This window comes from Camponotus vicinus, unplaced genomic scaffold, assembly GCF_025532165.1.
Source record: "Camponotus vicinus isolate PSW18456_S1 unplaced genomic scaffold, iyCamVici1.0 SCAF_10, whole genome shotgun sequence".
Lineage (NCBI taxonomy): Eukaryota > Metazoa > Arthropoda > Insecta > Hymenoptera > Formicidae > Camponotus > Camponotus vicinus.
Window position 1 is genome coordinate 9349110 of NW_028141946.1, and position 16598 is coordinate 9365707.

General features: G+C 30.0%; 2 protein-coding genes and 1 non-coding gene across 6 annotated transcripts; 2 read left to right on the top strand and 1 right to left on the bottom strand.

The window, feature by feature from the left end:
• The first annotated feature begins 23 nt into the window (after nt 1–23).
• On the top strand, nt 24–4166 carry Rexo5 (RNA exonuclease 5). 3 transcript variants are annotated; one of them, XM_083080809.1, is made up of 10 exons: nt 24–164; nt 840–999; nt 1102–1268; nt 1363–1609; nt 1704–1902; nt 2078–2318; nt 2389–2533; nt 2604–2854; nt 2940–3336; nt 3499–4166. In XM_083080809.1, the coding sequence occupies exons 2-10, from the start codon at nt 874–876 to the stop codon at nt 3790–3792; spliced, it is 2067 nt and encodes a 688-aa protein (XP_082936935.1). In that variant the 5' UTR covers nt 24–164; nt 840–873; the 3' UTR covers nt 3793–4166. The 3 variants fall into 3 exon arrangements, with proteins under 3 accessions (XP_082936935.1, XP_082936937.1, XP_082936936.1); XM_083080811.1 differs by having other exon boundaries at nt 2099–2318; XM_083080810.1 differs by having other exon boundaries at nt 66–220.
• Nucleotides 3989–12404, bottom strand: LOC145961018 (uncharacterized). 2 transcript variants are annotated; one of them, XM_083080808.1, is made up of 7 exons: nt 12136–12404; nt 11229–11571; nt 10884–11146; nt 10615–10719; nt 10381–10470; nt 9786–10169; nt 3989–9665 (listed from the first exon to the last, which is right to left on the bottom strand). In XM_083080808.1, exons 1-7 carry the CDS (start codon nt 12182–12184, stop codon nt 4339–4341), a joined length of 6561 nt encoding a protein of 2186 aa, XP_082936934.1. In that variant the 5' UTR covers nt 12185–12404; the 3' UTR covers nt 3989–4338. The 2 variants fall into 2 exon arrangements, with proteins under 2 accessions (XP_082936934.1, XP_082936932.1); XM_083080806.1 differs by having other exon boundaries at nt 3989–10169.
• Nucleotides 12405–13639: 1235 nt separating this feature from the next.
• Trnak-cuu (transfer RNA lysine (anticodon CUU)) lies at nt 13640–13712 on the top strand. Its single transcript has one exon. It is a non-coding gene; the product is annotated as a tRNA-Lys (tRNA).
• The last annotated feature ends 2886 nt before the right edge of the window (nt 13713–16598 follow it).

Sequence of the window (16598 nt, forward strand, 5' to 3'; positions counted from 1 at the left end):
ATATTTTTATCATTCAGTTGGTACTTTTGACTATGTATTTTAATAGTCAAAGGTTGGTACAAAATATTTGTACACTTTCTAACCTGAATCAACGTGAAATTTATTTTTAACAACATATTACATGATTAAATCGGAGTAAAAGATGCTGAATTTTTCTCAAGCAGGTGATGTTAATCTACTGAAACCGATATATTACAAATATATAAAAGATTCTGTAATGGTAATGTATTACAGAATATATTTTACAATATATATAATAATGAATTTATTATTTTGAAATATTTTTTTTCGCGATAAATATTCTGTCTTATTTTTCACAATTAAATTATTACAATTTGCAGTAAAATATATTCAATATTCCGATTTCTTATAAAATCTAAATTATCATCCATTCATATTATTTTATTGAATCATATTATTTTATTGATAAATTATTTTATAATCTGTATAGCAAATTGTGCAATATTTAATGAATAGTAAACTTTATTAAGTTAACTTTATTTATTATTAAGTGACTATGAAAAGAATAATGAAATAGTATTTTTTTTAAACATACAACTCACACATTTCATTACTTTTCTCACAAATCAACATTGCATGGGATTTCTTTAACAAAAAAGCATGTTATTTCAAATTAAAAATTTATTTTAAATTTTAATGTATTTACAATATATAGAGACACATTATTAAGAAAATATTAAGAGAACTGTTTGAAATCTAAAAGTTATTAAACATGGGGTTAAAAAATTATTATATGAAATATTTCTAAAAAGATATTACATCATACAAATATATATTCTTAAATGAATATGGAATTTAATTATATGTATTTGTTGCAGGTTATAAATGTTTTCAATAATCAAATATTAAATTATGAAGGAATTGACAACAAAACAATTACAAAGATTGGAAAAGAAGAAAGCAAAGATGGCAGCATTTTTGGAAATTGCAAAACTCAATGATAAAGACAAAGAAGCAAAATTACAGGCTTTGAGACAGGTTTATATTTAAATCTAAAATTATTTGAAATAAAAATATATATAATCCTCTTCAAAATGTATAACATTATATACATTTTTATTAAATTATAATTATTTTCAGACATCAATCATTGATAGCTCTAACAATTCAAACAATAATATAGGAGGAAATTCTAATTATAAACGGTCTTATAAAGATTTAGGTGATACATCCTCAGAAATTTACGAGAAAAAGGAAGATTGTCATGAATCAAAGTCACAGAGTCTTTTTAATAATAAAAAACCCAGGTATTTGATTTATGAATAAGCTATTCATGAATATGCTTTATGAATAAGCTTTTATGTATTGGATATAATTCATTTCTTTTTTTTTTTTATACAGATTAAGCGATTGCGATGAATACATAAAGCTAAAGCAAGAACTTAGAAAACGTAAAAAAAAGCTTCAAGCAATTCCAAGGATTACCCTTAAAGCAGTCGGTGAGAATGCTACTCTAGATATTGCAAATATGAAGAGTAGAATACCAATATTTCTCAGTGATATACAGCATCTTCTATTATATTCATTGCTTGGACATCATTCTCCCTACCTGCCAGCCAGATGGTGTCAACTTGAAAAATATAACAAAGTAATAGTCACAGTATTATATTTCCAAAAATAATATCTTATTTCAATCTATATTGTATGATTCAATGATTCAAAGTAAACAATTTTTCTTAAAGGTAAGCCATACTGTAGTTTTTGTGGTTGAAGGCTTGTCTTCGTATCATTTTGTGGCTTATGAGAACATGTTTCCACATATAACAAATAATTTGAAATATCACTTAGAGGTAGTAACACCTGCTGCTTATGGAGCATCCATAATAGAGGAGCTTGCAGCTGTACCTTTGACAGGAACTCAAAGTGATAAATTAATAAGAAGTATGTATATATGTATAATTATGTTGTATATTTATAAAATTTTTCTGATCTTTATCTTCCATTAAAATAAATTTGTCTTTAAGTTTATTTTATCTACAAAGTAAAAAATTTTAATTAAATATTTTTAAAGTATATAACAATTATAATTTATCTATTTTGTCATGTGAATGTGGAGGAGGTAATTCTCATTTTTCAGGATATGGTTCTGTGGAATCTGCTTTGCAAACAAATGGAAATGTCATAAAATTGCTGAGAAGCGTTTTTCCAATGCATTCGGCAAACAATGATGTGAAGAACAAACGCGATATAAGTTTACCATCTACTGATAAATTTTGTAGAACAAAGTTGCTTTTGTCATTATCACAGATGGTGGAAGAAAATTATCCTGTACCTCTGAAGGGAATATTAGCAGAAAAGTGAGATTTTTTTCATTATACAAACACAAAAATTATATTGTATAACAAAATTATAATCTTTTTTTTTTAGATATGCTTCATATCTATTGACAAAAGATGTTTATGAAGAGGCCACAGCAACATCGCCAATGTTTGGCTTAGATTGCGAAATGTGTCTGACAACGAGCGGTAATCTAGAACTCACCAGAATCACCATTGTGGATGAAAATATGAAGGTAAGTACTATTAAATATTTGCATATTAAAAGGAAATACGTATAAATCTGCGCTTTAATCTTTGTCACAGATTATTTATGACACTCTGGTGAAACCGGAGAACGCGATAACGAATTATCTAACTCGGTACAGCGGTATTACTAAAGAAATGTTAAACGATGTCACAGTTACGTTACACGATGTTCAGCAAACATTAAAAATGTTACTTCCTGCGGATGCAATTCTTATAGGACAAAGCTTGAATTCTGACTTGCATACGTTAAAAATGATGCATCCCTATATCATTGATACTTCTGTAATATTCAATCTTACGGGAGACAGGTATTCTATATAAAATACTACAAATATTAGTATAGTTATAATGTCTCTTGTGCATTTGTTTGATGAATTTCATTCTTTTACACAGATGTAGGAAAACAAAGTTGCAGATTTTGGTGCGCGAATTTCTCGGAGAGAGTATCCAAGATAGTAAAGCTGGACATTGTTCGGCGGAGGATTCGAAGGCTTCAATGAAATTAGTCCAGTTAAAATTAGCGAATAGTGTCGATTATGGGGACGCCGTGTTGCTCGGTGACCGCAATGTGAGAACAATGGAAGAAGAAATGGATAAGGAAAAATCGCAATGGGCATTGCAGAAAATGGAGATGAAAAAATATGCCACGTCGATATTTAATCATATAACGAAAAATAAAAATACCGTCGCCATCATAGGTAGCAGTGAAATAATGTCCGAGTATTCCAAGTATCTGATGAATTCGTCTCTTAATGTCATGGATGATGAAAATTTTGCAAAAAACGATCAAGTTAGTACATGATATTAAATATTTCTGTCTCGAATAAATGTATTAGTATCGAGCAAATATATACAAATAAAAAGATAGAAATAACAAACTCAAAAAATAGGAATAATCAAGAACCATAAAGTAATTTTAATTATTTCAACATTATATTTATTATAATTACAGGTACGTCTCGTAATAGCGGATAATAATAAACACGCCGTAGATCGAACTGCAGAAATTGCAATGGAACACGCTTTCGTGTTATGTCACGTGAGAATTAAGGAAGAACAATTGAAGGAAGAGCAGGTAGAGAAAACGTTGCACACTGTGAATAAGTGGAGCCACAAGCTTTGGCAACATAATGCTATAAACAGCCTTGCATGTGTGATATTCGGTGGACAAAATAATGCTGCGAATGGTGCCTGTTTCTTGAATATCAAGACGGAAGTGTCGCCAGATATTGTCATACGAGCTTAGAAAATCCGTTGCTATGGACCTATCTTAATTATTAAATAATCTATGAGAAAAGAAATAACGATCTTGTTAATATTGGATAAGAGCGTAGAGAATTTCTCGTGGCTATGTATCAGTTTAGATACAATTGTACAAATAAGTATCGTTAATATTTTATATCCTTTGTATTATTTTGATATTTGGAAAAAAAATTATCAAATAATTTGCAGAATATATTTATTTGCACAACATACTTTATATATATAGAAGAGGAATCTTATAAAGAGAAAAAATAAACCAAATGTATGTTCAATGTATTTATATATATGCGATAAGCATATATAAATACATTGGACATTAGAAAATTATATTAATACATGCAACCAAAAAATACAGCATTTTCTTAGTTTTATTTCTTGACAACACGAATATTTTATTCTAGACAACACTGTTTGCTCAAAATGTCGAATGATAAAATCCATATATGTAAATACAGTAACTTAATCTTATATGAATTATAAAGTTTTTTTTAAATTTATGAAATATTAGTGAAAATTAAATAAAACGTTTTCAAAACGCATTGTTAAAAAATTGATTACTCGAGGTTGCCTTTTGCTTTTCAAGATACATCATATAAGCCGAAACGGGTTCCCGGTTATTCCTAGCGAGCATACGTTGTCTGAATGAAGCTGCTGCGGTACTGCTTTTTGATGATTGTTTTTCAGCCTTTTGTAGATCTACTACAGTGAATTGTGCGGTGCTACCAGATGAACTCAATGTAACCAAGCCACCGTCCATCGCAGTCGTTACCTTCGATTTTTTGTCCGGCAAAACGGATGGAACGCTCTGTTGCTGGATTCGTGAAAGTTTCTGTTTCTTTTTCGCTCTCGTTGGCTGATCCGTAAGATTTTCGACCACATCATCTGGAAGTCGTTTCAATCTACCTGAAGACGATGGTAAGAAATCAATCTTCTCTGCAACTTCTTTTCTTTGTTTCTTGTCAGGAATTTTTAAAACTTGCTTCTGAGTCGTATTTTCGATATTCTCTTGCTTTTTCTTTTTTAATTCTTTCTTAGCCCTAATGCGCATCTCTGCAGCACGAATCGCTTCTAGTGCTTCATTCCGTGCTTTAGTAAAAACAACATTTTTGGATTTAATCGTGTCTGATGGAATATTTTGTTTTTGGAGTTTATTAGATGCCAGATTCTTAGTGGATTTTAATTCTGAGGTTCCAATTTGTAACAATGAAATTTTCTCTTCTCTCTTCTTCTTCTGCTTTGATAACTTTTCTGGTACAAACATTTCTTCACTTTCCGCTATCTTTTGTCGTTTAGATTTTTTCTGAACTGTCATGTCCGCAGATAAATTCAAGTCCGAACTATCTACAATTTCATAATTTTTCCTCTTGCGTCGCGTCGACTCCGCTTTGTTTTCGCGAATATTCTTTTGAAATACGTTCTCTTCGTTTACATTTTCATTCTGTTCAATAACACTAAATTGCTTCTTCTTCCGTTTCTTTTCTTTTTCATCAGTTTGATTATCTCTGCAGGTATCATCTTCTACAATTTGTTGTGCAAGTTTAATACGTTTTTTCTTTTTAGGAACATCTGATTCCATCACATCTTGAGTTAAGGCTTCATCAGGGATATTTTCGCTTGAAATGTCTTCCGTTCGCGCCTTACGTTTCTTCTGTCTCTTTCTACGCTTTTGTATGGCATCATCACTAGATGGAATTATCAGATTAGGTATTTCCTCTTCATCATTTTCCAATTTTGTTTTAGCTTGCGCAATATCTTTCACCATTTTAGCAGAGGATAGTTTTTTCTTTCCTGAATCAAGTTCCACGTTTAATGCTGATGTATTTTCCTCTTCATCATTTTCCAATTTTGTTTTAATTTGCGCAATATCTTTCACCTTTTTAGCAGAGGATAGTTTTTTCTTTCCTGAATCAAGTTCCACGTTTAATGCTGATGTATTTTCCTCTTCATCATTTTCCAATTTTGTTTTAATTTGCGCAATATCTTTCACCTTTTTAGCAGAGGATAGTTTTTTCTTTCCTGAATCAAGTTCCACGTTTAATGCTGATGTACTTTCCTCTTCATCATTTTCCAATTTTGTTTTAGTTTGCGCAATATCTTTCACCTTTTTAGCAGAGGATAGTTTTTTCTTTCCTGAATCAAGTTCCACGTTTAATGCTGATGTATTTTCCTCTTCATCATTTTCCAATTTTGTTTTAATTTGCGCAATATCTTTCACCTTTTTAGCAGAGGATAGTTTTTTCTTTCCTGAATCAAGTTCCATATTTAATGCTGGTGCACTTTCATTTAATTTCTCTTTTCTGAGATGTCTTATTGTAGGTGATTCAGTATGAGTGATATTCATTGTTCTGCGTAATTCACTCATCTTGGAACGTACCGGTTTCGAGAGTCCTGCTTTTTCTATAGCTTCCACTAGGTCGAATGGAAGACTTCTATTTAATCGTTTTTTCTCATTGCTTGTACGATTAAACTCCCTCAAACTGACGTTCTCTTTTAATATGGAATCTCTCTTCGATTTCTTTTTCTTAAACGAAGTATCCTGTGTAGTTTTTGTATCATCTGTCTTGGTATCCTTAATTTCCGAAATTCTCTTCACTGTTTCAGGTGTTTCATTAAACTCGAATTTCTGCGTACAAGTGTCAAGTTTTGGGGTACTACATTCCATAAATTTGTGCGATTTTGACAACTTTCTTATTTTTTCAGACTTATTTGATTGTTCCATCAAGTTTTGTTCTGTTACATTTTCTGGAGAAAATTGTACATTTGATCTCTTTTTCTTCTTAGCTGACAAATTAGGTGTATTCAATAAAATAATATCTTCATTCTTTTGTGTATAAGATTTATTCTTCATCGATGAATCTGAGTTTGATGTATCTAATAAAATGGTTTTATTTTCCATGTCAGATTTCTTTTTCTTGAAATCTCGTTTTATTTTTGTGCTTTTTACTTCAGGTGAAAGCATTTTTGTATTAGATGGGATATATTTAATAGAGTTTCCTTCTGTGTCTCCTTCTTCATCCAATATAACATTTTCTTCAGCTTTGTTTTCCACATTTTCCATATCTTGTTCATTATTTTTATTTTTTATTTTCTTCTGTTTTGCAACTTTATTCTTTTCTTTTACATTTTGTTCATCTATACCTTCAACATCTACTTCCTCCTTTTCTATATCCATATCTTGTTCATTACTTTTATTTTTTATTTTCTTCTGTTTTGCAACTTTATTCTTTTCTTTTGCACTTTGTTCGTCTATACTTTCAACATCTACTTCCTCCTTTTCTGTATCCATATCTTGTTCATTACTTTTATTATTTATTTTCTTCTTTTTTGCAACTTTATTCTTTTCTTTTGCACTTTGTTCATCTATACTTTCAACATCTACTTCCTCCTTTTCTGTATCCATATCTTGTTCATTACTTTTATTATTTATTTTCTTCTTTTTTGCAACTTTATTCTTTTCTTTTGCACTTTGTTCGTCTATACTTTCAACATCTACTTCCTCCTTTTCTGTATCCTCGGCTTCTTCCATATTTTTCACATTTTCTTCTTCATTGTTACTTTCCTCTTTTTCTTCATCATCATGGAAAATGTTGTCATCGTCTTCTTCTTCTTCTACTACTTCATCATCATCAACTATAAAACTTGTAAGATCTGAACCATTATCATCAGGATCTGAAGCTTCCGATTCTGAAGCTCGGCACTCATCAGCAGGTACATTATCATCAGAAAATTGTTGTTCTCCTCCATTCAAATTATATTCTCTCTCAATATCAGAATTAATTAATGAATTAACATCAGAATTACTATCAGCATCATTGCTATGAGTTTCAAGTGGAACAGCTGGAGTGTCAGAATTATCTTCATCACTACTATCTGATTTCTCATCAGAATTTGATCCCTTAGATGCTATTATAGAATAATTTTTAGTAAAATTCATAACTGGTATAACTACTTCATCTTTATCACTTTCATCATCATTTGACGTCTCGACGTTTGACAAATTTTTCTCTTCAGATTTGCTCGTGTCTTCATCTGTATTTTGTGATTTATTCAAGGAACGTTTTTTCTTTTGTAATTTTTTTTCTAAATCTTGTACTTTCTTTTCTAAATATACTGTGTTATCCAATCCTTTTCTTGAGTAATCTTCTTGAGATTTATTTAGAGAAATATTTTGCACAACTTTATCTTCTTGCCTTGAAGGTATATCTTTTGTTAAGGATTTATTCAATGATTTCCTTCTTTCCATCGATTTTGATAAAGATTTATTTTTCTTATTTACTCGCAAGCTTCTGTTTGATCTATTTGAATCATCTTCAATTTCATCTGATTCATCATCTGTTTCAAATGATTGTTCCGTTGCTTTTACAATTTGCCCTGATTTATTTAATTTGGAAACAAATCGATCATTACTTTGATTCAAAATTGCTTTAAACTCATTTATAGATTTATCTACATTCGCAATTAAATCGTCCGATTCATCTTCCGTACAGCTAGGTGAAGAATTCTTACATTTTTCAAGCATATGCTTTTTTCGTTTTCTAAATGAAATATTTGCTTCTTTATCGTCTTTTATCATTTCTTCTTCCTCTATCATAATCACCGATTTTTTACCACGATTTCTTACTTTCATCTTTACATCTACTTGATTTTCTGATGATGAGTCTTCATTTATTGTGGGCAATTGTTCATAATTCGTTGTTCTTGCGTCTAATCGGCTCTTTAATAACACAGTATCATCGGAATCATATTCGAAAGATTCAGCTTCTTTTGCCGCTTTTATGTTTTCAGCAGCTAACCATGCTTTCTTATCTACCAAAACAAGATCACATTCAGTTTCGCTTTCATTTTCTTTCAATAACTGAGAATTAGAGTGCACTGAGCTGATTTCAACATCCATTTCTTCTTCAATTTCTTTTTCGTTAAAATTATCATTAGGAATAGCATGAAATATACTAACATCAGGATCGATATTCGTATTTGTATCTTTCTGGTTTTTCAATTGCAAATCCTCTTTTTCTTTTTCTAGATGATCATGTATATTATCTGTATTTTTCTGTGTCAAGTCTTGTTTTACAATATTTTTCAATGTACTTTTTGTTTCTGTTTTTTTAGATGACATATTTGTTGGAAATTTTTCAGAAGGTTCTGTTAAAATAGGAGATAGAAGAACATCTCGAATTACTGCATTATCCTCATTTGATTCATTGGATGTGGAATTAATTGTTTCCAGAGCAGGATTGGAGGATTCTAAATCTGATTCTATTGCATACTTCGAGGAATTTCTCTGTTCCTGTTCTGTAAAATCATTATTATCCTGAGTTATAATTGACTGTTTCTCCATTGCATTGGATTGATCATTAGAATTTTTATTAACTGATGATGTGGTTACTAAATCTACTGAGGGAGATTTATTTTGATCTTGATCTTGACATTGCTCTTCTAACACTAATTTCATTTCATTATCATCAATTATAGAAATAGATTTCAAGTTTTTTTTGTTATCACCTTCCTGTTCTATTTTACTTTGTATCTTAGATGAATTTGGAACTATATTTAATTCAATTTTGTTAGAATTTTTGCTGACATCAGTATCCATAATAGTATACTCCACTTCAACGACTTCATCTGATTTAGTGATATCTTCCATTGTATTTTCAATAGGTTTACTTATCTGTTTAATAGGTGTTTCATCTTTGACAATAGCTTCGTCAATTATTTCTACATCTTCATGATGTGATAAAATTGATTCATTTGTATCGTTTGTAGTCGATTTATTATCTGCTTCATGTATCAAGCTCTGTCTTTTAGTTGTATCATTTATTGAAGGGCTACCTAAACACTTTTGTTTGTCTGTCAAATCTGAAATCAAAGAATCTGTAGAAATATCCATCTTTTCTTCAATCCTATCAATAACTTTTTTGCATAAACTGTCGCATTTTATTATAGGTTCTATAGATTCTTTTGAGTGATATTGTTTACCTAAATTTGACTCATTTTTAGTAAATTTAGTTTCCTTTTCATTTGATGATTTATTCACAAATATTGGATTCAGACATTTCGTATTTGATGATGTCACATTGGTAATAGCCTGTATGTTGCTTTCTAACGTGTCATTAATAATATTCAGAGTTTGATTTTCCTTGTTACTCGGACTTTCTTTTTGTTCAATAGGAGCATTCAAAAAGTTTTCAATCTTAATCATTAATTCCTTTGTGGTCGGATATTTTAGTGACTTTTCTATTTCTGGTGGATTTTTAATTATTTCCAGTTTATCTTCTTCTTTAGAACTTGAAAGATTTGAATTGTTCTGCATTTCATCAGTTGTGCTACTAGATGAATTTTCCTCAGATTTGCATTTTCCAACTATTATAAATGTAAAAAATATATAAATTTTGACTTATACTATTTTATATGAATTGATATATATAAACTTTTAAGTAGTTGTAATAAAGGTAATGTGTGAATCTAATACTATATAATAATTTGAGATGTAATAGATGTATTTTTTAAAGTACAAAAAAAGTATAATTATAATATTTGAAGATATAGGAAAAAAATTTTCAATTTTACTTACCAAGAATAGTTTCATTGTCCTTTGTTATTTTATCTGTATGTTCATGTATTTCGTCTTTTTCCTCTAATAGTCGAAGTGCTTCTTCTGATTCTGAGTAAACAGATGAAACAGTATTAATAACTAAGATAGATAAGATAATTGAAGGTGATTTGTTTACAAAAAAATTTAGTAAGATAAAAGCATTTTTTTTTTAAAGATTATATTGAATTATATTGAATTAAAAACTTTGCTTACCATGAGTATCTCCTTCAACTTCACTATGTATACTTTGACTTTTTTTGTTAATTCTTTGGCTTTGTTGGAAACGTAATGCTTTTTCTGGAGAAGAATCTGAGTTTCCTGCATATATTTAATAAAATAGATTTGTTATACATTCTGACTACATAAACATTACATAAATTGTAATAACACATGTTAGGTATTAAATAATGTTAATATGTTCATATGTGATTTTCGATATAAATATTTACTTGTCAATAGATGCAATAATTTAAAAAAATTACCTGAATTTGTAAATTCCTCAGTCTCAACTATTGTAGCATCCAATCGTACATAAGGTATAAGGTTCTTCTTTTCATCTTCTTCTTTAACTGGAGAATCTGGTGTTACATATATTCGTTTATATGTTCTAACTGGTGTGCCAGGTTGACTTCTATTTTGCTCAGATAAAGATTCTGGATCGACAGAACTAGCTCTTGTTCTACGTGTAGTTCTAACCGCAGGCAATGGTGATTTTGTTTCAGAACCAGCTCGTATAAAACGCTTACTGATAATTATTTCAAATAAAACATATTACATCAAATAATTTCATACATATATCATATATTCTATTAAATATGATAGCATACCTTGATGCTCGAGTGTTAATTTTAGTAGGAGTACCAATAGAACCAGCAGTCAAATTGCTCCTTGTAGTTCTTTTCTTAGGTGTCCCTACGATATCGATGTCCATTGATTCACTGATATCTGAAGAAATGGAAGCCTTTCTAGTACGACCATCTCTTAATGTTTCAATATTATCCATGGTTCCTGCTCGACTTCTAGTGTTTCTGACCGGTTGACTATTGCTGATGTTACTGGTATCGCTTTCAGAGGAGACTGGTGAATATTTACTCTGTTTTATTCTGCTGCTACGGCGCAATGGAGAATTCACTGTAGAATGTATGTTAATCCTCTGAGATCGTGTACGACCTATGATAACAATATACAAAATAACGAAAAATTAAGCTGACTAAATCAATATAAAAACAAGATCTGAAAGAAAAATCCAAGTAATATCCAATTTTGAAATCTAGCAATTCTTTGTATGATTAAGCAATTAAGGAAAATATGTTTGCCTTCGTTTTTATATAAAATATCTACACATATTGTCTACATAAAATATAAAATAATAATTAAGAATAAAGAATATTAAAAATAAATCAAAAGACTAGATATAGAATATTACAAACATATTAATAGATTAACAAATCAACAACATATTCAGTTACAGGTCAAAGGGGAAAATAAACAAGCCATCGATATCTTCGAAAGCGGCGAGATATTTTAAAGCTCAATGATAGCGATCCCGAGAAATCTGAAGAGAAATTCAAGGAAATCGTTTGGAAATGAAAAGAAGAAGAATAAGCAGAGAAAATTCACTTGCATTCACGTCCTGATCGGCGACGACAACGATGAGCGGGAAACGATATCGAATCGACCGTTACAATCAACCGTCTCGCGCGCAGTATGCGAAAAAAAATGTGCGATACAAACCTGTTTTCGTCTCCGCATCGTCGTCCGAGTCTCTCGCAGATCGCGGCATGCTTGGGATTATTTATATCGCGCCGATGAAACAATATCATTCGTATAAAGTACGAGAGATATGGGCACGTGGCGAATGAAAATGTGATGGCCAGCGAAAAAAGGTTATCAGAAACCACGTGTTTACTCGGCGATACGAATTTCGAAAGTCCATGAGGCGCAATAGAGCCGGTGATCAATGGACCTCGCCGATTTTCCGTTGTCCGCGCGTGATATGCTAGAGTTCCTCAAGTAAGAGTTAGGACACCGCGTGATGATTTCTGATTGGTCGCGCCATTTGTAGGGAAGCAGTGAGTGAGAAAGAGACAGAGAAAAGAAGAAGGAAGAAGACAAAGCTATTCGAGACGTGTCACGGTAAATAATGTATAGGTATGTATTAAAAATAAATTAATTTTTTATTTTTCATTTCATATAACGATTATTAAGTGATATTTATTAATAAAACGTATTCTTTTATTGTAAATTTATAAACTTAAAACTGAGATATAATTAATCTTAATGTAAAACTTTACTTATATATAAAAATAGTTTGGAAAGATAATTTTAAAAATTGTTACAGATAAAATGCAATAAATGAAATATAAATGAAAAAAAAAATAAATGAAATATAAATCTCTATTTAATAGAATGTACATGATAGAATAGAATGATATAAGTCTTTCAAATTGCGCGCGCTACAGTTCCCTGTTAATGGCGGACGTTGTCCTAACTCTTACTTGAGGAACTCTATGATATGCGCGATACACGCGACATCTACCGGCGACGATATCTGTCACGAGTCTCCCTTCAAAATCGACTATTGATTAAGGTTTAAATTCGTGATTACCGCGCGCAGTCGCTAGATGTCGTGCGGATCGTATGTAATTCGCGAAGAACTTTAGAAGGACTAAATTCAATTTCGTTGTCTAGAAAACATTTGTGGGAACTGTAGAAAGTTTTAGCGCGTTCTATTTCTCCGAACGAAAACTACTTTCACGGAGATACTTGAGGATAAATCGTGGGAGAATTCGAGTAGACTTCTATTGAAATATATTGGTAAGAGTTATTAAAATATACTTCCAGTATATTTTCATGTTTTCGATTATATATGTAAATAATAGAAAAGAAAATTGACGGTATATGTTTATAATGATATTTTAAAGCCGCGTGAAGTGATTTTTAATTTGCAATAAAATTCGGAATAGGATTTAATTACTTTGTATGTCGTGTCATGTAGAAAACATATTTGCAGAAAAAAAATATATATCTACATGTATAAAATACATACTCAAACACATATAAATATATTAGCAAGTACAGCATGTAAAATTATAAATAGAATTCTATCTTGAATTTTATTGAATATTATCGTTTAAAATCAATTTTGTATGAACATTTTTTGTAGTAATATTTATAATTAATGTTTAACTATTTTTTTCTCATTTAAAAGACTTTCTCAAAAGGAGATTTCTACCAAGCCCGGCTAGCTCAGTCGGTAGAGCATGAGACTCTTAATCTCAGGGTCGTGGGTTCGAGCCCCACGTTGGGCGAGTTTTTTTTTTTATCATATCATTGCTTGTTAACTAGCGAAAAAAACGACGCATTATTTATTTTTAAAGTTTATTTGTGAAAAAGCTCTATTTGTAAAGTTTATTTTTATCAAATTGTTAAATATTTAAAAAAATTTAAAGATATAAGAATTGTATAATATTATGAAATACATACAACTTCCTTTTCTAATTTATTTATCTTTTACAGGGGAAGCACGAAACAAGGATGAATATTTTACGCTATACTCTTTATAATAATTCATTATCAACACTAATCATCCATCTGCGAATTAGAGATACACGCGGTATAAGGTGAAAGGCTGTCCCTGATCAGGTAAGGAATTTGTTTCTTTCTCGGCTGATTTATCAGTTTTTTTGTCAAAGTTAAAGAATAAAGCGTATAATTCATGAAAGACTCATACTGATGAGGAAAAAGACACTTTTAAATTGACGGCTAGTACTATAATCTCTAATCAATATAGCATAGACTTTTAGTTATCGAGGTTACATCGTCTATTTCAGCTTTAATTTCATTAATTCAATTTCATCAATTTCGAGCAATTTATTAAAAAAGTTTGATATTTATAGAAATCACATAATATCGTATACAATGACAATTGACAATAGTAATTGATAGTGTCAAAAATTGAAAATTTCAGAAAAATAATAGCGATATTAAAGTGAATGTGATATGAAATAACTTTCAACATTACAATTGACTTGTTATACTTTTTTAAAATTTGTTCAATGATATTCTTAGATAATTATCGCATTTTTTAAATGATTTTATAATAATCGTTCGATTGAATGTGGAAAATATAATACAATTAATTATTATTAACAAGGTACATTACACTTTTTTGCTTGTATTCAAAATACAACATGTTGCCTATTAGATTGTTTACAGACTGTAACCTAATTAACGTAACAATCAAGCTTCGTGTGTTTTAAATACATATTATTTCACAAAAGTTAAAAAAAAATACGTTAAGAAGTTTAAATAATTTAGCAGATTTAATAATCAAGATCCAGACTAATTGATGTCTGCTATATTAAATAAAGACGTCGAACCAAGCACGAGTCATCTCAATTACGCGCGAAAGATTCTCTATAGCGTGTCATTAAGTTCAGTCTCGAATCATTTCACATGTTCCGCGGACGTGGAAAGTAGCTCCATATAATGACACGTATATTATGTTTTTTGCTTCCGACATCATCATTCATTTAAAGAGCAAAGACTTAAGTTTGATAATTGTAATTAAAATAAATTTTAATTTATAAATAAACATACATGTACGAATTTAAACTGAATTTAAATTGAATTTTATAAGTGAATATTCGAATAGATGTACAGAATATTTTAAAATTAACTCTGAGAATTTAATGAGAGTTTAATTTTAATGATAAGTGCTTTGACGAATCTAGAGTAGACTTTTTTTTAAGAAAATTATCGAAAGAAATAATTTATTTTTCTCTCCCTTTCTCTTTCTCTCTCAATAAATAAATAAATATTTTGTAAAAGACAAAGGATTCTTTTCTTCTTTGCAGTGAATCAATTGTTAGTTTGTGTTAGAAGAGAATCAGCATACATTTTGTAAGCGTTATTTAGTCTCAGTGCACTTAAATCGCGCGTTTGCACTTTGATAACTCGCTGATCAACGCGTCTGCATGTGCATTCGTTTCGTTACGGTTCTGATTATATATTTATAACGATTTCACTAACAGGATTTAGTATGAAACACGATCCCTAAGTTGATGAACGAGAGGGATCGGGTCACGTACAAGCAACTTTGTTGACGTAATACGAATCGGTGCGCGTACGCGCGCATGAAGTAAGATAAGGAGCGTCGATAGTCGCGGCGAGACGAAATCTCTCGTCGCGTCTGACTAAGCCGGGCGTTTACTACTTGCCGCTTTGATTCGCTTCACACTTCCGCGGATTCCACCGTGATTCACAATTTTTTTCGAGTAACGGCTGATTATAGTTGTAATATTTTGACAGGCGTATATTTCGATTTCGAGCACACGTTTTTACTATATATTTTATATTTATGCCTTTTCGGGAATTCTTGATTAAATCGATTTTAATATTTCAATTCTTAAATTGCAAAAATTCTTAAACACTCCTCGATCATAGATTCTATAGAGCTCGAAGTTTTTCAATAATGACCTACTTTCGCGATCCATATTTTCAGCGACTATCGACTCCATGTTTATAACCGGATAACGTAACGTGACCTAATTTTGTAGGACTGTACGCTTGCGTCTTGTCGAATCGATATTATCCTGGTCGACAGGCGATAACAGATTCAGCAATATATTTTTGTAGATTCAACAAAAGAAGTAGACAGGAAAGAAGTTCATTAATGAAGTTTTCCTTTATTGATATACTTTTCACTCATTTTTCACATATTTGAAAACACAATATTTGTTTCGAATGTTTGCTGTGTAAAGAAAAATTAACTACAATTTAATGCATTATAAATAAAAAAAAAAATATATATATATATATATATAAAGCAAAATATTAAAAAATATAGTATAATAAGAAATTAAAAAAGCATCTTGAAAAAATTTATTTTCAATTTTATATAAAAATAAATCTACGTTGTGCCTTTTTCAAAAATTCTTTCTTGAAAAGTTTTTTTAAGATATTGCATTATATTCATATATTAGAAATATATAAATTTCGCGCAATAAGAATAATAGTTTTTTTTAATTTGCTATGTTTAATTTTATGTGTTACATACGTACTTTGATTACATTTATAAATTGTTCTAAATAAATTAAATATAATATATTATTATTGTTATTATTTATTTAATATTAAATTAATATTAATATTTAATATTTTGAGATATTAAATTTTATTATATTGGTATTTTT